The 20,171-nt window shown below is 47.8% G+C and overlaps 2 protein-coding genes across 3 annotated transcripts; one reads left to right on the top strand and one right to left on the bottom strand.

The window, feature by feature from the left end:
* The first annotated feature begins 760 nt into the window (after positions 1 to 760).
* Positions 761 to 5,558, top strand: Mis12 (MIS12 kinetochore complex component). 2 transcript variants are annotated; one of them, XM_051167957.1, is made up of 2 exons: positions 761 to 850; positions 4,894 to 5,558. In XM_051167957.1, the coding sequence occupies exon 2, from the start codon at positions 4,928 to 4,930 to the stop codon at positions 5,546 to 5,548; it is 621 nt and encodes a 206-aa protein (XP_051023914.1). In that variant the 5' UTR covers positions 761 to 850; positions 4,894 to 4,927; the 3' UTR covers positions 5,549 to 5,558. The 2 variants fall into 2 exon arrangements, with proteins under 2 accessions (XP_051023914.1, XP_051023915.1); XM_051167958.1 differs by lacking the exon at positions 761 to 850 and adding an exon at positions 3,197 to 3,251.
* A 4,672-nt stretch (positions 5,559 to 10,230) lies between these two features.
* On the bottom strand, positions 10,231 to 10,667 carry LOC127208487 (uncharacterized). Its single transcript, XM_051167960.1, has one exon. It carries the CDS (start codon positions 10,617 to 10,619, stop codon positions 10,269 to 10,271), a length of 351 nt encoding a protein of 116 aa, XP_051023917.1. The 5' UTR covers positions 10,620 to 10,667; the 3' UTR covers positions 10,231 to 10,268.
* Positions 10,668 to 20,171: the final 9,504 nt, after the last annotated feature.

Here is a 20,171-nt window from a genome sequence, read left to right on the forward strand (position 1 = left end):
TCCAATCAGCGCTGCGCACCCGGCCCGCCACCAATCGCCGGGGCCTTGAGGGCCGCGCACTGACCAATCACGAGTTGCGCCTCCGCGTCGACCCACCCTTGCTGCCCCGCCTACCAACGCAGAGAGACAGCACCGGCTCCTTCCGCCAATCCCCGCCGGCCACAGCTAGCTTTCCCTCCTCGTCCCCTTCCCTCCACCAATCCAAGTGGCCCCTTTCGACCCATGGCCAGCCAATCAGGAGCGCGACCCATCCCGCCTTGACGTTCGTTCGCGGAGGGCGCGTCTCAGTCGGTTCCGAGAACCGGGGAGGCCGCCTTCTTCCACGCAGCTCGGCGCGGTTTGAAGGAAGTGGCGGGAAGCCGGTGCGTGGCGGATCCCATCGCCTCCGCGATCGCTTCGGTAAGGGAGGCGCTGTGTGCGCTCTCTGAGGAGGAGCGGGAAGGGCGGGGCTGGAGGACGTGGCGTCCGGGACACCGGAGAGTTCTGCAGGGAATCCCTCGGGACCATGCCGGCCAGGCCTGGGCGACTTTTGGGTTCCCGGCATGCATCGCGGCCGCGGGGTGGGACGGGAGCTGGAGCTGCCAGAAGCGCATCCCGCTCTGCGAGTTTTCTGGGCTTTGTCGGTGGTGGCCGGTGCGGCGGAGTGGGAGCCTCCCGTGTTTAACTTCAGCCGCAGAGAAGGGACGGTAGATGAGTTAATAGCACGGAGGGGAGAGCGAAGGAGGTAGCGCTGGTTCTTCAGGGATGTGTATTCCAACTGGCTCTTGTGGCGTGCTTACTTGAAGGAAAGAAAATAGAATTCGGTTGGGTTGGGGCAAAGACTATCCCTGGTCGTGGCAAACGTCTTTCGGTAAGTTATAAAGAAGAATTTTTTAAAAAAATTGTGGGGGAAAAATGTGACTGTCAAGGGTGGTAGGAACCAAGTTAGAAAGGTGGAGAAAATGACGTTTAGAAGTAAGACTGTGAGTAAAGCCCGGAAGTCCCAGGCCAGCGTGGACAATATAGAGGAGATTGTGGGCCGAACACAAGAAAAGTGGGCAAAACTGCAGCTTTATAGCTACTGCCTCATCATGGCCATCAGTGTCTAACAGAGAAAAGGCAGAATTGGAACTTTTCTCCGAACTGGAAGTTCGGATTTAGGAATTTGGTTAGAACTGGTTATATGTCATGGTTTGTCAATCCAGCATTGGTGAGAACTTTGAAGCAAAGTTAGGTTGCAAACTTAGGGACTTATTGGGTGCAAGTTGTCCGGTAGATTGACCCATCACTTGGGTAATTTGTAACCAAGTTAGAGTGAAGACACAACCACAAAGTACACATGCTCCACTTAAAAAAAAGAAAACAAAGACTTGAGTTACTGTTCTCTATAACAGTTTCTGAATCAGTTATTGTGTGGGTGCAGCCGTGGCGGCTCCTTCCAGAGGACCTGAGTTTGCACCCCAGCACCCATGTTTACTAGCTCACAGTTACCAATAACTGACCCCAGTCCATCTGTCTCCCACTTCTGGCCTCCAAGGGCCCCTGTTATGCGTGTGGCATATGCACATCTAGGTCTACACACATACATAAATAATAGAATACAGTTTAAGAATTACTGTGCAAGACTGAAAGAACTTAAATGTTCTCAGATGACCAAGTGACTGAATGGGAAGTGGGAAACAAAAGGCAAAATTTAAAAGATGAGGTGTGGGGCTGGAGAGATGGCTCAGCGGTTAAGAACACTAGCTGCTCTTCCACAGGTCCTGAGATCAATTTCCAGCACCCACATGGCAGCTCATACCTGTCTGTAACTCCAGTTCCAGAGGATCTGACATCCTCTCACAGACATACGTGCAGGCAAAACACCAGTACAAATAAAATAAATAAATTATTTTAAAAAAAAGATGAGTTCTGATAAGAATTAAAAAGTAGACAGGAATTTAAAGTTTATTCCAGCAATAATGCAGGCTCAACAAAGTCTCTAAAATGTGTCTCTGTCTAACTTATAGATTATATGTGCAATCTCTGGTACTTCAGGATACGCACACTTGTGTCAACAAATGGATGAAGCAGTTTAGAAATAGTTACAGCAGGAGGTCCTGATCTTAGACTGTGGAGACAGCTCTTACCATTGCTGTTACTATGTGAATGGAAGTTCTTACAAAGTGAATTGTCAGAGAGTGCGGTGCCTTGGTATGGACTGCCAGTAATCGGTACCTATTTGGCTTGCCACGCCTAGCTGTGTGCAGTGCCTGAGCTGGTCAGAAGAGGGTGCCAGATCCTTGGAACTGGAATTCCGGATAGTTTTTAAGTTTCATGTAGTTGAGCAGCAGGTGTGCCTAACAACAGCTGGGCCATCTCTCCAGCCTGCGCCTCCTTATCTTGATACCTGCTCAAAGGTCTGAGCAGGTTGCTTGGTTACCTGGCTGGTGGGGCAGGATGGGTTAACTGACACTGGGTATCATCAGTCCTGCAACACCACGGTCACAAGCACAAGATAGGTCTAAGCAAACGAGGCTACTTCCCTGTATGACTGAAGTGGTGCCGCCCTTTCTTCCATTTTGGAAGAGCACCTTATTCAATGGTCAGAGGTTGGGTGGGGCATGGATGCAGGTCCTGGGTGGAAAGGGAGGATAGATAAGTAGCTGAAACCCTTAAAAGAAGCATTTTTGTAACATTTCTGATGGCGAGATGCTGGAGCCAGGGCCAGGGATGTATGCAGCTGATTGGTAAAATTTTACCTAATGTGTGTGATGCCCTGGTTCCTACATTTAAAAAAAAAGGACTAGAACTCAATGAAGTCGTTGTCACGAGGAGCATGGGTGCTTTATCTGGAATATGTGTGCATGACAGAACTGACACACTACTGTGGGCAAAGTATGAAGTGGTCAGGACATTAAATGCAAACATGTAGCTGGGCTCATGGCTCATGCTTCCTATAATCCTAGCACTCAGGGAAGCAGAGGCAGGCAGATCTCTGGGAGTTTAAGGCCAACCTGTCTGTCTACAAAGAGAGTCCAGGACAGTCAAGGCTATACAAAAAAACTCTGTCTTGAAAAACCAAATAAGTTTTTTAAAAAAGTAAGCATGTATGTATGAGGCTATATTTGTAGTGACTCGAGAGGTGGCTTTAGAGTAAAGAGCTTTTGGCGCCATTGCAGAGGACCTGAGTTGGATTCCTAGCACTCGCATCTGGAATCTGTAATTCTACCTCCAGGGAACCCAACACCTTCTGGTTCTGTGGGCATCTTCATGTATGTGTAAATACACAGGTGGGTATGTGCACATATACATAAAAAAAGTGAGTTCTGGGCTTAGAGAGGTGGCTCAGAGGTTAAGAGCACCAACTACTCTTCCAGAGGTCCTGAGTTCAATTCCCAGCAACCACATGGTGGATCATAACCATCTGAGATTAAAGGCTTGCCTCACCATGCCTGGCTTGGCTTACAACCATCTATAATGAGATCTGGTGGCCTTTTCTGGCCTGTAGGCAGAACACTATATACATAATAAATAAATCTTTTTTTAAAAAATCTTTTTAAAAAGTTGAGTTCTGAGGTCAGCCAGAGCTAAAAAATGACAGCACACATTTTAAGAATACAGTCCTAGCATCTTGCTCCTTGTGAGGCTAAGGTAGAAAAACTGAAATTTTGAGGCCAGCCTAAGCAACATAATGATGCCCTGACTCAACAAAACAAAACCCTAGTAAGAACATGGTTTTCCTAGTAGGAATCTAAGAAAAGTGTTCAGGAAATAAAACTATATCCAGTCCAGAAATGATCTATGAATGACACTACAAAAACAAGTTCTATTTATATAACCATATAGTTACTTCTGTTTTAAACCATTACATATATAAATTTTCAAGGCTAATTTTATCTTGTCTTCTCATAAGAATTCACCTGATAGTTGAAGCAGCAGTTTGCAGATTTCATTAAATGCCCTTACCCGGGAGTGGAGTAAAATTTACCTGTGGCGAGCATACAGTTGTGTGACAAAAAGTGCCAAGGTTAAGCTCCGATGGCCGTAAGGAGATGGAATGGCATGTTGGAGATGCTTACACTGGAAAGGAATGCCTCTCAGGTCCTTGAAACAAGTCAGGGTAAAGGCTTGATCATTTAGTTGGATTTTTATCAGATGGCTAGGGTGGAAAATGGAATTGAGGACATTTATAATGAGGTAATTAAAATGATTGAACATGGGAAAGGGAGTCACGAAACAAGTGGATGGGCTGGGAGCAAGAGAGCAAAAGTCAGGCGCTTAAGGTGCATTGTGAATGACAATTAGGCCGGCATGGGAAAGGGCTCGAAGGTGTAGCTAAGTTAGCAGAGTGCTTAGCTGGGCCCTGGGTTCGAACCCCAGCACCACATAAGAAGTTGGGCTTGTCGGTGTATGCTTGGGACGCCGGCACTCTGGTGCTGGAAGCAGAAGGACCAGAAGTTCAGCATCATCCTCAGCTGCATCCCAAGTTCGAGGCCAGCTCCAGCTACGTGAGACCCTGTCACAAACCAAAGAAAGTTCGGGGCCAACGCCTAGGCTGCACAGCAAGACATTGTGGAAAGGTCAGGGTTGGGGGTGGGCATGTAGATCACTGAAGCCCAGAGAACCGGGTCTCAAAGCATGGAGGCCATCTCTTCAAGCTTTTAAAGTTGCCAAGACAACAGAAGGTCGGGCTTGTGCCTTAGTGATAGTAATGAGGGAAATGAACAGGAAAGAGGGTGTAGCTTTCCTATACTTGACTCAAGAGAGGCAGAGCTTCTATGGAGAATTAAGGCTGGAAGAAAGCAGGTATCAGAGAAGCACAGATTCGTTAGTTTATATTTGCTTCCTTTATTTGCTTATCAATAATGACCTTTGTTACTTTCCTCTGTTGATTTTATCCAAATGAATTTCTTTTTCCTTTTGTACTGGCAGGTTTTCACGGTTGAGGGCAGCACAACAAAGCAGGATGTCTGTGGATCCGATGGCCTACGAGGCCCAGTTCTTTGGCTTCACACCACAGACGTGCCTGCTGAGGATCTATGTAGCATTTCAAGACCACCTGTTTGAGGTGATGCAGGCTGTGGAGCAGGTTATCCTGAAGAAGCTGGAGAGCTTCCCGGACTGTGAGATTAGCCCTGTCCAGATTCGTGAGTGCACAGAGAAGTTTCTTTGCTTCATGAAAGGACGTTTTGATAAACTTTTTGGCAAAATGGAGCAGCTAATTTTGCAGTCGATTTTGTGTATTCCCCCAAACATCCTGCTTCCTGAAGATAAGTGTCAGGAGACACACCCTTTCAGTGAAGAAAAATTCCAGCTTCTCAAACAGGAAATCGGAGAGTTACAGGAGAAGTATAAAGTTGAATTACGCACTGAGCAGGCCCTTCTTGCAGAATTAGAGGAGCAAAAAACTGTTCAAGCCAAACTCAGAGAGACCTTGACTTTCTTTGATGAGCTTGAAAACATTGGCAGAGATCACGGAACTAGTAACTTCAAGGAGAGTTTGCTGTCCCTGGTCCAGAACTGCAGAAAACTCCAGAACATTAGAGACAATGTCGAAAAAGAAAGCAAAAGACTGGAAGCATGGTAGTTTCTCTAGTGAAAGGAGAGACCATATAAATAGCTGGCTTTTCTTTGTTTGCTCTTCTTTTAGGCCTTTGGGGCTGTGTCCTCCACCCCCTTCCGTTCCACCCCCACCCCCCTTTCCTGGGTTACACAAAGCAAGGACTCCAGTTCGGACTTGTAAAGCAGAGCTTGTGTTCATCCACTTAGGCCGAGTGCGCTCATATCTAGTAGTGAATCCAGGTCTTCTTTTGGGATGGTAACGCTGCTGGCAGGGATGCTTTAGCATGGTTTCAGGAGTGGGTGGGATCCTCGTATAACTCGATGTTTCCTGCTTATTTCTGCTGTGTAAATTAGGCCTGTGTACTCATTCATTGGATGTTGGGGTGCAGCCATGAAGCGTATCAGGGACTACCAAGGCAGGGACGCTGGGCTGTGTAGCTCAGTGGTGGAGTGTGCTCAGCATGTGGTGTCTCACCTTTAACACACCACACTGGAGAGAAGCAGGAGGAGGAGGGGACAGTGAGCAGAGGGTCAGGGAGGTGGGGCGTTAAAAGGGGCGTGTCTGATTGACAATGTAGTAAATAAATACTTTCTGATATTTATATATTACCTCATGGCTTAATGTATGGGAAGAGATTCTTAATTCAGCACTGGCTTTTGTGGGGGAAGCTTAAAGAACGATGCCATAAGCAAAGATGCATCCACTTTGGTCACCAGCCCTCTGTGATCTCAATCCTGTTGACTGAAGACAGCATGAGAGCAGAAGTGAGCTGCCAGCTCCTTTATTAACCAGTCACCCACTGTGGGCCGGCCAACACGGCACACTTTCGTCAGTAACTTTATTAACCAGTCACCCATTGTGGGCCGGCCAACACGGCACACTTTCATCAGTAACTTTATTAACCAGTCACCCACTGTGGGCCGGCCAACACGGCACACTTTCGTCAGTAACTTTGCTCACACAGGGCACTTGCTAATTGATTGGATAAGGAAGTAGCAAAAAGACAACTCTTGGTTTTGGTACAGAAGAAAGGTGGTTTCTCCTTCCAGCACAAATCCTTTACAAGAGCAGGTGGCGGTAGGCCCGTAGCCCTGGAGTCCAGCAAGAGACCTTGGAGAAATGCTGATCCTTTTTGTTGTTGTTTTGTTTTATATATATCTGTTTTTTATTTATTAACTTTTAAAAAATATTTGTTATTTTTACAGCATTCTGCCCACATGTATGTCTGCATTCCAGAAGAGAGCACCAGATCTCACCATAGATGGTTGGGAGCCACCATGTTGCTGGGAATTGAACTCAGGACCTTTGGAAGAACAGACAGTGCTCTTAACTTCTGAGCCATCTCTCCAGCCTGTATTAGTTTTTTGTTTTATTTTGTTTTTTGTTTTATTTATTTAAATTTATTTTTTTTTTAATTTCAGTTTACATCCTAATCATAGTTGTTTTTTGAGTTAAGTTTTCATATACTCAGATTGGCCTCTACCTCCAAAATGCTGGGATTACCACACTTGTCTTAATGTGGCTTTTTACTTACATGAAAACTTACATAGCACAGTGGAAATCTAATGTAGTTGAACACAGTCTCCTCAAAAGATGTTTGTATTGTAATTTCTGGGGATTTTTAGTGTTGCCTTTTTTAAAAGGTGTGTGTATTTTATATGTATTATTACACTGTCTTCACACCAGAAAAGGCCATCAGATCCTATTACAGGTGGCCATGCCACCACCATGTGGGCCCTGGGAATTGAACTCAGGACCTCTGGAAGAGCACTCAGGGCTCTTATCCACTGAGCCACCTCTCCAGCTCCCAGTGTTGCCTTTTAAAAAAGAAGGTCTTTGTAAATATAATCAAGTTAAGTATGAAGACATCATCTTGAATTATCTTCGTGGTCCCCAATCCAGTGAGGATAAACATCCCTCTAAAGAGAAATCAAAGGTGGGGGTCGGGGTGAGAGGATGAGAGGAGGAGTTGTCTTGTGACCCACGTGGTTTGGCTACGGCAGCCCCAAGGTGGAAGGGGCGGGGCACAGATTCTTAGAGCTTCCAGAAGTGGTCCTGTAGACATGTAGTTACCAGAATAAGAACTCACTAAGGGTCTAGAATACCTTAGACCATTAGGGAAATAATATCTGAGGCCGTTTGTGCTGTCCCAGACAGCAAAGGTCTAATCGGTCAATAAGAATCTAGGATTTATATCCCATGTTTGCTGGTTCTTGTGAGGGCCAGAAGAGGAATGAGACTCCTTGGAGCTGGGCCAGTGGGGGATGGTAGGTGCTGGGGAACCTAACTCCAGTCCTCTGGAAAAGTAGCAAGCATTCTTTTGTTACTTGGTTGGTTGGGGGTAGGGAGGGAAGGATTTCCCCTTATGTTTCAAGCTCCAGCCCTTCCTATGTCTCTTCAAATTCATGTTTCTTAAATTGGTCTTTCACACACAGACACCCTGTTGAGTCTGTTTAGTGTCTGTGTGCATAAGCTTCACCTTAACAACATGGCTGCCTAACAAGATTGGAACAGAGGTGACGCCAACAAACGTGCTAATATGGGGGGGGGGGGGGCGGGGTGTTTCACTGGTCTCACCATAGATAACTACAGGCACTAAGGAGAGCTGACAGAATGTGAATGAACATTAGTCTTCCCCTGGTTGAGCCCTCTGTTACCATGCAGCAAGCATTCCAAACAGCTGAGCCATCTCCAGTCTGGACACTGAAGTCAATGTTAGGATTGTAGAGGTTCCGGGGTGCAGTGGCGCACACCTTTCATCTCAGCACGCAGGGAGGTAGAGGTTCTGGCTTTCATCTCAGCACGCAGGGAGGCAGAGGCAGGCAGATCTCTGTGAGTTTGAGGCCAGCCTGGTCTATAAAGCGAGAGTTAATAACAAGTATTGAGGAATGGGTGATTTGGTTTGGGACTAGAGGGAGCAATCTGCTGTTGGGATTAGGTGGTACAACCATGTCTAGGACTGTAAGGTGAGAGTATTAGCCTGTACATAGGGCTTCAATGGGGAGCAATACTAAAGGACAGTACTAGATCCACTGTCCACGGGGAAAACCGGAAACTGACTCCAAACCACTTGGAGATATGATTTGGGGCAACAGTGCCATTGATGGCTAGGGGGAATTGTAAACAGGCTGTCATAAGTGGGTGCCAGGCTTGTGGCACTTAAAAGTGCAGAGAAGCTAGAGACCAAACCATGTGGTGACACGGGGTTAGGGAAGGCCGGAACAGTGAAGGAAGGCCCTTTCACTGGAAAAGAATTTATAAGAACCCAAGCTTTGTCAGACATGGGGCATATTCAGAGCTTTAGCTGAGGCTCTGCTGGGCCAGATGCTCCTTGATAGAGAGGCAAGTGGACTGTGTACTGAGGAGCAGTGGGCAATGCAACACGGAGCCAAGGCCGACCCGCTGTTAGGGGCTTGTGGAAATAGGAATACGGGCATAGTGACAGACGCCACAGAGGGGTCTGCATAGCTATTTGCTATGGAGAGTCGCTGTACCTAGGAATGCTGGGTAATCCGAGTCAGTTTTACAGGGATAGTGGGGATGTTCAGGGAGTGAAGACTAAAGCAGAGCAGGGAGCCCCGTCAAGGGCCGTTGTCAGTCGGAAGTGAATACAGCGGAGACGGAGAATGTGATTTATTCCATCAGACACATCACAATCACAGACATCTCCGTAGAGTACAGCAGTGTGGGCATTCTGCGTTTGAACAGCTGACGTTCACGAGTGAACAGTGGGTAGGTGAATAACGGCAAGGGTGAGTCCTGGCTTGCACTCTTGAGTCTAAGATGACAGACAAGTCCCAGCAGAACTCTTGTTATTGACAGGCCCCAGCCCCAGCCCCAGCCCCTTCATCTTGGCCCCCTGGCTTCAGAAGGCCTCCAGGCTGAAATGAAGTTGCCGGAAAATTCTCTAGCATAGTCCTCCCATGGGCCCCAGCAAGGAGGGCCCTCAGTCTCATCTCATGGAATCCAGGAATTCCAGGCCTCCATCCCTGAAGGTCTGTGGTCTGTTCCACACAGTCCAAAAGCCCGTCGTGAGCACTGGCTTTCTGGTGGTCACCTCTGCTGCTTACTACAGGCCTTGCGTCCTGGTAGCCGTGAAACCTAAGTGGAAGGAAAAATGCACAGGCCCCGTCAGCCCCAACTCTGCGGGGGCAGATTCATACCTTGACAAACGTCACTCACCTCCAACGTCCAGCCGTATCCGCTGCTCTCCCAGGTCCACCAGCTTGGTGCGCACGGAGCCCTGACCGAAAGAGCTCCTGGGCACAACTGGCTCATCCCGGGATGACGCAGCATCATGGAGCTTCAGCACGCTGAGCCTGGTAACCTCTCTGGGAGGCTGCAGGCTCGGGTCTGGTCCATCCTTTTAAACAACAGAAGGTTGGACTCATTCTGCGCTCTAAGCTCTAGGAACACAAAAATGCTGGGCCCTCACGTGACAAAGTGGTAGGGTACAAAGGCAGTCCTAATTACAAACGGGATTCAATCCAATGCACGATCCTAAACGTTAGAGACTAATTGCACTCTGTGTGTGGGTGCAAGCAGCACCGCTATTCCATTGCCTGCAATGACTTTGGACTGTCTGATGAACAGTTAGACAAAGCTGCAACAAAGAAAAGAAGCATCAAACGCTAGATGAAGTGGGTGCAGCGCATCTCCAAAACAAAAGGCTGGGCCTCTCTTTCCCTCTACCCTCCCCTCCTCTCGACTCTGCCCGCCCTGTCCCACCCCGTCGGCTAGCCAATTAGGCAAGCTGCAAATGGATATAGGTGAAGATGCAGGAGGTGATGGAGAAGGCGATGGCCGCGTAGATGAAGATGGAGAGGTGCGGGAAGTGGTCAAGGTAGCAGCCCTCGTCCATCGGAGGCTCCTCTTCCTTGGGCTCTGGGCGCACGACAGCCTTTCGGGACAGCCCAGCGCGGGGAGCCCTACCGCCCGCGCGCCGACCAGATTTCCTGCTAGCTGACTTGGGTACCCGGGCAGTGTGGCCCTCCTCCGGGGGCGGCTTATCGAACAGGTCCTCGGACTCAGGATCAGAGTCGAAATGCATCTGCTCTGCACCCCAGGGCTTGCGTGGAAAGGCACCTTTAGCCATTGGCGCAGAGCAGGAGCAGGCGGATAAGCTGCTGAGAGAAAGTCTTTGCTGGGTCGCAGTGCAGTGGGCGGTGGCCGGGACTGCAGCTGTATTTCTATGCTCTGGGTGGGTGGGGGTGGCGAGGCGGAGCTAGCACAGCAAGGGGCCTCTGCGGGGTCTGGGGCCTCTCTGCCCGGAGGACACTTTCTCTGGCTCCTCCTTTCCGCCCACAGCCTGTTGCAGAGGTTGGCCAGCCAGCTCCCAGCACCTCTCAAGTCTTGGCGCTGCAAGGTCTGTCTCCACAGCAACAAGACTGGCGTGCGTGGGAGGAGGCGCGAGACGTTGGGATCTCCCAGCCAACTAAGGGGGACTTGGCACCCTGGAAACTGAAATGCAGGGGGCAAAGCTCCAAGCTGCGTGGGGAGCTTCCCCCGGGTTTTATTTCTCCTTTTCAAAGACACAAATAATGTAAGGTCTTAAAAATCGATAGACACACATTTAACGAGATGATGCACAAATGCGCAGTTTTATAACTAAAGGACATTGCGTTGTTGCAGGAAAGCCTGATACATGAAAGTCTGACACACCCACTCCGCTAGAGTCTGTGTGACATGCAACCTTATCGGCTCGGAGGATGCTCCGACATCGATCAGGTGATGGGCAACCAGATTCGCAAGGGTCCCTGGCAGAAGCCCAGGTATTTGTTGAGACGAGCATCCCGAGTCCTGGGTGTACAGAGCCTGGTTATTGGCCTACTTCTGCTTTTCCTCCTTCCTTGCTCTATAATCACTCACGCATTCTTATTAAGTCCACCTCCAGGGCAAGGCCGTTCTTACCCTCTGAACATCTCAGTAACTGAGAAACCTGATGTGAGTCCATCGGGAAATGAACCAATGGTGGCTGTGGATGAAGCAGTTCCGCAGAAAGCTGAACGTCTCATATTAAACAGTACCAGAAGCATGACTGTAAATGAAACTACACCTTGGGGGTGAAGGTGTTTGTGCAGTTGATACAGAAAGAAAATGCAACTGTACAGGAGGCACTTGACAAATGGCAACAGCTGGAGTATAGGCTAAAGAATTCTAGGAAGAGAAGGAATAGCTAGGAATGTGAGGATAGCGAGGAGAGTGAAGCAGTCCTGGGAGTTCCCAGTAAAACAGAAATGGGACAACTTAGGACTGGATCGAAGGGAAATGGTGGCAGAGACCCAAATACAGAGGACCATAGCTCTAAGAACCACTCCCTACCCTCCATTATCATATATAGGAGTGTGTGATGAGGATTTAACACGAAGGGTTACTAAGGATGGTAAAAAGATAAGATATGAGGACCTGAGTCCCTGGGAAAGAATCTTGAGGGCCAGACCTCCATGGTGCACTTTAACTGCAACAGAGAAAAATGACATAATTACACAACTCACCAAGGCGGTAGTAAAGTATGGCACCCCATGGGATTGTTTTGGTTTACAATGTATGGGACTACCAGAAATATTAAGATGTGTAAAGGAATATAACAACTTTATGGGCTATAGATGTTCAGACTTGTACTTCTCTCATGGGTAAAAACTGTTAATAATAACATGCTTGAAAAAAGAGCCAGCTTCACCTAGCTGACTGCAAATTCTAAGAAAAGCTCATGCCACCTTCTGAGGTGATTAACCACAGTCTGTCTCTGGCCCTTGTGCGTAGACAGAGGACCTTGTTGTACTTTTAGTTTCTGATTATTGCTGTACTTTGCACTTTGTAACCTGATCTGTATCTCTTAAACTATGGTTTGTAGCTAGCAGAAGTTCCTCTCATGACTGTATAAACCACTGTGCTCAAGTAAAGATTTTGACAGCAGCATTGAACCTCCCTTGTGTTCGTGTCTGTCTGTCGCACTGAATCCGTCCCCACCTGATATCCTAGGACCCTTGCTCTCCACGGCTAGAAGCCCCCTCGGTGGTCCGTGGCAAAAGTCAGTGGAGAAAAGCCAAATCACAGACTAAGTGTTGGCCACTTATATATTCTTTTTCCCCTCACTATCTTTCTCTTCGTCCCTTCCTCTCCTCCCAGGCTGAACTCCTGATCCCCTTCTGGCTCCAGCAGAGGTGTGTGTGTGTGTGTGTGTTTGTGTAATGCATGAAAAAACTGAGACAATCTTGTAGACAAAAATAAATAAATAAATGAAGGCAAAGTTTAGCTGTGTACACACTCAAGAAAGGATCATGAGTTCCCGTCCAGCTCTGACTCGAGGAAAGAAAAAAACAAAACAAAACAAAAACAAAAACAAAACAAAACAAAACAAAAACCTAAAGAGAGCAGTATCACAATAAAACTTCCACAAACCAGGGGGTCCAGAAGTAACACGGAGGAAGACTTGCCTTCTTCCTCTTTCTCCTCACATTGCTATCTATACACCCTCGGTAGTGCCTGAGGCTCCAAGGCTGGTTGTCAGTCCCTTGTGGGATTTGGGAGGCAGCAGACATGTGATTCGTTGGGGGCCCTGGTTGTGTTGGAGGAATCCACTGGCAAGCCTGCCAGTAGCAATAGAGCCAGCTCCTACCAGACAGCTCATTTCTAGTTCACCCAAAAGAAACTAGGATCAGGGTATTGAAATAACGGGACCAGAGTGCTGTCTCCAATCTCAAAGCACTCAGGACTCGGTGCAGCAGTAACAGTTACCACCAGGTAGAGAGGTAGCAGTCTGATGTGGAGTAAGTGTTGGCAGCAGATAAGAGCACGTTCTAGAACAGAGAGAACATGGGACCCTCAGCCATGCTATTGGGGACCTAGAAAGCTGGAGGTGCTTAGAAAATACTCTGTCAGTTTTAGAGAAAGCACATACTTAAGAGGCGGGGTGCGGCTGGAGAGATGACTCAGCAGTTGAAAGCGCTTGCTGCTCTTCCTTCCAGAGGACACCTGTTCTATTTCCAGCACCACCTGGTGGCCTTCAGCTGTCTGTAACTCCCGTCCCAGGGGATCCAACACCCTCTTCTGACTTCCATGGGCACCCGGCATGCACACAGTACACAGACCCAAGCCTTATCCCCGGCCGGGTAGCAGGTCACCAGCTGCAGCCTTCCCCGTCTATCTGTCCCTCCACCCTCCACCCCGGTTCCCAGGGGATCACAGACCTCCTACAGCCCTTTTTCCAGACACACATCCCTTTGTCTCAGCTGCCGAATCCAGGAGGCAGTCCCTGGGGACAGGCTGGCCACACTGGCTGAGGAATCGTATCAGCGCCATGCTCCGTCATCACTAGAGAAGCTTCTCCTCAGTGTGGGAACAAACCCATAGACCCAGAGCCAGACAACGTGCAAAGAGTGAGAACAGCCTGTCTTAACAGGGATGCCTCCACCAACCCCTCTCCTCAGGCCTCAGGGAAGCCTGCTGGAAATGCAGCAAGAGTCACAGAGGATGGAGGACACCAAGGAAACAAGGTCCTCTAAGCACAACAGGACTGACACACATGAACTCAAAGAGACTGGCAGAATGCACAGGCCTAACGCAGGTCTGTGCCATATGGGGGTCCCAGCACTGGGACGAGACGTGGACTCAACCCCCTGTCCCTAACCCAGAAGTTATCTACAATTGATAACCCCCCAGAAATCATTTCTCCTACAGAGTCTCACTGGGGAAACGTCCCCCACCCCTTCTGTAACCCTGGCTGTCCTGGAAATCACTTTGTAGGCCAGGCTGGCTTCAAACTGCCTGCCTCTGCTTCCTGAGTTCTGGGATTAAAAGTGTGCTGCCACCACCACCACCTGGCATGCTTTTATTTTTTAAATTTTAATTTTATTTGTTTACTTGTTTAATTTTTTTTTTTTTTTTTTTTGAGACAGGGTCTCTCTGTATAGCCTTGGCTGTCCTGGACTCACTTTGTAGACCAGACTGGCCTCAAACTCACAGCAATCCACCTGCCTCTGCCTCCTCTGCCTACCTCTGCTGGGATTAAAGGTGTTGCACCACCATGCCCAGCTCTTAAATTTAAAACTTTAAATTAAGTTCATTTGCCTGCCTGCATGTCTATGTGAGGATGTTAGAAACCTTGGAACCAGAGTTACACAGGTGTGATCTGCCATGCAGGTGCTGGGAATTGAACCCAGGTCCTCTGGAAGCACAGCTAGTGCTCTTAACCACTGAGCCATATCTCTATCCCTGAAACAATAGGCTGACCTCATGCCCAGAAATAGATGGCCAACAGAAAACAAACTCAGCGTCATGTTTTGAGGTTCTTTGTCTTGTAATATTTTCTCAGGGTTTATTATGACTTCCAGTTTTGTGTTTTTATGGTTTCTCTGTGCATCCTATGCTGGTTTGTTTGTTTTTATCTTATTTTATTATTATTCTTCAGATGCCTGTTTTCTAACTAAAGACAGGAAAGGTGTTGATTCAGATGGGAGGAGGAAGGTGGGGAGTACCGTGGAGAAGGTTGGGTGTGGGGAAAACCGTACCAGAACACATTCTATGAAAAAAAAATCTACTTTCAAAGAGAGAAAAACAGAAATAAAAAAGATAGGACCCAGTAATTCCACTCCTAGATTCTAAGAAAAATGGCAGCTGTACACGGAGACTAGTGTATAAACATCTGTACCAACATTGTTGGTGACAGCCAGAATTGAGAACAATGCAAGTGTCCATCAAATGGTGAGCGGACGCACTTCGTCTACGCAACTGGATGCCTACCCAGCGATGTGAAGGAGTGAGCTACTGGGACGTGTTGAACTAAGGTGGGTCTAAAAAGTGAAAGAGAAAAGCCAGGAGAGTAAAATTACACATGATAGAAGAGACAAGGACTGTCCAGAGAAGACAAATTGATAGAGATAGAAAAGAGATTTGTTGCCTGTGGCTAGAGGGGAAATAAAAATGCTAATGCGGGGCTGGAGAGATGGCTCGGTGGTTAAGAGCACTGTCTTCTTCCAGGGGTCTTGAGTTCAAATCCCAGCAACCACATGGTGGCTACAACCACCTATAAAGTGATTTGATGCCCTCTTCTGGTATGCACTTGTACATGTATAAAAAAAATAATTTTTTTTTAAATGCTAATGCTAGCTGTAAACAGGCTTCAGGCAACTTTCTAGTAACAGAAATGGTCGGTTTGCGTCCTGCCGGTGGGGAAATGGAACTGCGCATTTCTCAGGTAGAAAAAATTAAAGCATCAGAGGAGAGGAGCCCAAGCCGGACAGCAGCAAGGGCCAGGCCTGACTTGGGCTGACCAGTGGCTGCTTCCTGAGCAAACAGTAATGGAGTCCTGCTTGGAGCTCCGAAACCAAGAGAGGCAGGTGGAAACAAATGGCTGCATCGGGAACAGCCAGCTGCTTGCTCCCTCAGACAGGCACTGCGGTGGGCAGAGTGGCACTAGAAAGATGGCAGCAGCGATCTCGCTGACACGCCGGTGAATGGCGGAAGCTTGCAAGAGGGGAGCCCTTCCTTCCCTAGACTAAATGAGGAATATTAGCCAGTCCTGGTGAGATAGCTGATACTGTACCCGCACCCCCACTCTCCAGGCAGAAGGTAAGGATCCCTGCTGACAAAGGGAGTCCGTCATTGTGTGCCGAGCTCAGAGGCTATCCGAAAATGCCGGACTTCAGTCTTAAGAGCAGAGTCCCACAAGAAATGTTCTAAACGCTCAATTGTGGGACAACCCTATACATCTTCCTTTTAAAGAAATCATGTAAAAAGTGTGTGTGTGTGTGTGTGTTTTGCCTGAATATCTTTGGAAGAGTGACATATGCTCTTAACCACTGAGCTGTCTCTCCAGACAGGGTCCCACTCTGTAGCATAAACTGTCCTGGAACTCGCTACTAGCCCAGAGTACCCTCAATGCAAAGGCAACCGTCTTGCCTCAGCCTCCTGCATGGTGAGATTACAGATGTGAGCCACCATACTTGCCTGGCTGGAAGCAGTTTTCTACCTTTGAACACAAACACGCTTTCAAAAATGTGTGAGCGAAAAATTGTGCTGTAGCCCGTGGGCTGGTAAATAAGAGCCAGGGGATTTTGAATTCAGTAACGGAATTATCTCTGACGATAAGTCGGAGAATCATGGCCGGATCCTAGAACCCAGGGTTGGTGCTGGCTATGTGACCTAGGTCCACCGCCGTTCAGATGATCTGGCGCTCAGAGATGACAGTACTGTAACCAGTATGGTAAGTACTGAGAAAACGGCCACCACCGTTGATGGAAACAATCTGGCCAAGTAAACAGTCATAGACTATTCGTGTCTTGTGATGCGATTGTCCTGTCCCCCAAGTATTGATTCCAAGGCAGGCTCTTTGCAGCAGGATACATATTGCAGTGCTTTTTTGTCAGGGCAAGAAACTGGGAGAAAACTCATTTTCAGAACAACCAGGAGACTGCTTAGCAGAACGATGCTGCATTTGAGGCTGGGACATGCAGGTCAGTGGCAGAGCGTTTGCCTAGCACGCACACATTTTGAATTGCCACAATTTGCCGTGGATTGATTCGGTTACCGGAGATGATTATCCTGAAATCAAACAGATGCTTGTGGTTATCTACACCAGGATCAAATGACTTAAGATCACACGTACTAGCTGGGTGTGGTGCCGTACGCCTGTAATCCCAACTTTCAGGGAGAGAGAGAGGCAGGCGGCTCTCTGTGAGTTCAAGGCATGCCTGGTCTGCAAAGTGAATCCAGGACAGCCAAGGCTACGCAGAGGAACCCTGTCTTGGAAAAAACAAACAAACAAACAAACAAACAAAAACCAACAACAACCCAAGTTTAAAAACAAGCAAGCAAACAAACAAAACCCCCAAAAGATCATATATACCAAAATGGTAAAATGTAAAATGCATTTCCCTAGCAGAAGCCTGGATTGGGAGGAAGGAAGATGGTCGTTTCCATCTTGTTTGGTGATAAGATCATGTGATGGTCTCATTCTCAGTTTTTGAGATCTCATGCGTCATTGTCATGCAGTTTTTTTTGTGTGTGTGTGTGTGTGTGACAGAAGCAATTAGGAGATGAGGAAAAAAAAAAAAAAAAAAAAAGCAACAGGCCTAGTGCCTGTTGTCAGGAGTAACAATATCCTGTGATGTTCTGACCAGTGCCCACGCACTCTAAGGTCCTTCTCCTGTTGTCTAGATGGCCCTATATTGTCTAGCAACCACTTGCTCAACAACAGTTGCTAGGCAACCAGGGACAAGGCTGGACTTCTGAATAGCATCATAGCACGGATGCTTCTGCCTGCCTCTTTGCATCAGCTTCTCTCCAGCTGGGTCATGCTTTTGTCAGCCCAGTCCTTTTCTCTCACCATCCTCCTCGGGGCTCCTATGTGCCTGGAGCTAACCTGCCAATAGCCCCCAGGGGACCCCGGCACTGTAGAGCCCCCCACGGCGCAGACAGACACAGGCTCCATAACTCTCCCTCCCTATGGACTTCCCCATTGTGGGAAACGATCTTTTTTTTTTTTTTTTTTTTTTTTTTTTATTAATTTATTCTTGTTACATCTCAATGTTTATCCCATCCCTTGTATCCTCCCATTCCTCCCCCCCCCCCCGGGAAACGATCTTTTTGGTGTTCTGCTTCCCCGCCCCCCAGAGCTGAGGACAGAACCCAGGGCTTGCTAGGCAAGCGCTCTACCACTGAGCTAAATCCCCAACCCCTGTGGGAAAGGATCTTTAATACTCTGCCCTTCTCATTCCCACCACCCCTACCGTGTCACCCCATCATTACTTTCACATTGAGGAAGTCATCTTAAACCCCTGCTCACTCCCCCTCCGCCCCCGTGAATTCTCAGTTCAGTGCAGCCTATAATCCCACCACTTGGGAAGTGGAGGCAGAAGGACCAGGAATTCGGGATCATCTTCAGCTGCCCAGTGAGTTCGAGACCAGCCTAGGCAACACTAGACCTGTTTCCAGACAAGAGCACACAGACAGAGAACAGAAATGGATGGCCTGGCATGAAATGCAGCCAGCCGGAGAGTCCCCAAACAGGGGCTCCTGGGAATAGCAGTGGACCGCCTCTGTAAGTGGGATCCTTTCTGTGAGTAAATGACTCTGCTCTGTGAACATGCACACTGGCTCCTTGGTCACAGGTGTCTCTGGGAGGTGTTTTCATCACTGGGGCCAAGGTGTGTGCGTGTGCTGCAGGTGTGTGCCTGTGGTGCAGGTATGTGTGCGCGCGTGCATGAGAGTGCGCATGTATGTATGCTTGAGCGTATATGCGTGTGTACTATTTTATGGAAGATAATCATATACAGTAACAGTTAATGCTCATCTCTTCAGAGAGTGGTAGATCTTTAAAGAGTAGATTTGCTATCAGGAGTGAATCGTTATAAGCCTCCACTCCCTTCTGTCACTTTCATCTTTACACCGCCAGGTCCTACATACGGGCTCCCTCCATGGTGTTGTAAATGGCTTAGCAGAAGCCATCTTTAGATACAGCTGCCTAGCTGCCCCCAGAACTATATGTCAAACTAAAGTACCCAGTCTCAGGTACTCAGTTACAACAACAGAGAGCAGACTAAGACACCATGGGAAAGGCACTGTGAGCCTCTGGCAGTGTGGTCAGTTAATGGGAGGTGGGGTGGGGGAGGATGACAACATTTTCTTTCTTTCTTTCTTTTTCTTTTTTTTTTTTTTTTGGCTTTTTTTCCTTTTTATTAATTCATTCCTATTACATCACAATAGTTATCCATTCCCTTGTATCCTCCTATTCCTCCCTTCCTCCTGCTTTCCCCCTACTCCCCTCCCCTATGACTGTGACTGAGGGGGACCCCCCCCGTATATGCTCATAGGGTATCAAGTCTCTTCTTGATGACATTTTCTAGCATAATTAGGACTCTTCCTATCGATAGCGGGCTTCCAGGAGATCCTAGCAGTGCTAAGGCCGGCTGACGTGTTAGTCATCACACGCAATGTTAACGCTGGGTGATCCTCCAGTAACACGAACTGGCACAGGGATTGTACACGTGGCGTCCCGATCACTTTAACAGAAGGAAGGCCCGCCCCACTGCAGACCAGTCAAAGTCAAAGCTGGACAGAAAATATGATGAGCTGCCTCAGAGGTGGCATGTTTCTGGTCTTGAAATATCCAGGGAAGGCAGCTACCTTTCCATAGTGGTTTTTTAAATTTTTATTTTTTACAGCTTCATTATATTTTTTATATAGTATTGGTTAGCTGTGTGTACGTATGTGTGTGTGTGTGTAAATCAAATGCTTTGGTATATAAAATGAAGCCACCACAATTACAATAGTGATTATCTCTATGCTCCCTTGGAATCACTCCGTCCTGTCCCTCCCACACTTTCTCTAGTAGGCAGCCAGTAATAGTATTTTTCTTACTACAGATTTGTTTACATTGCCTGGAGTTTTATTTATTAAGAGACTGGCCTTACTATGCTTGCCAGGCTGGCCCTGAACTCCAACGCCCAAATGAGCCCTTTTGCCTCAGTTTCCTAAGCAGCGTGGATTATAGGCATGTTCCCCTATGCCTTTTGTTATTATCACAAAATATGCAAGGGTGGGCACTTTGCTTTTAAAAGTTTGGTATATAGTTCTGGAGGCAGCTAGGCAGCTTTGTCCCAGAGGGGCCTGGACACTTAGTAACGATTCACTGCCAGGAACTAACATA

This window comes from Acomys russatus, chromosome 25 (genome assembly GCF_903995435.1).
Source record: "Acomys russatus chromosome 25, mAcoRus1.1, whole genome shotgun sequence".
Lineage (NCBI taxonomy): Eukaryota > Metazoa > Chordata > Mammalia > Rodentia > Muridae > Acomys > Acomys russatus.

Coding starts and splice junctions, on each gene's coding strand:
- Mis12 (XM_051167957.1), top strand. CDS start 4,928: ATGTCTGTGGATCCGATGGCCTACGAGGCCCAGTTCTTTGGCTTCACA.
- LOC127208487 (XM_051167960.1), bottom strand. CDS start 10,619: ATGGCTAAAGGTGCCTTTCCACGCAAGCCCTGGGGTGCAGAGCAGATG.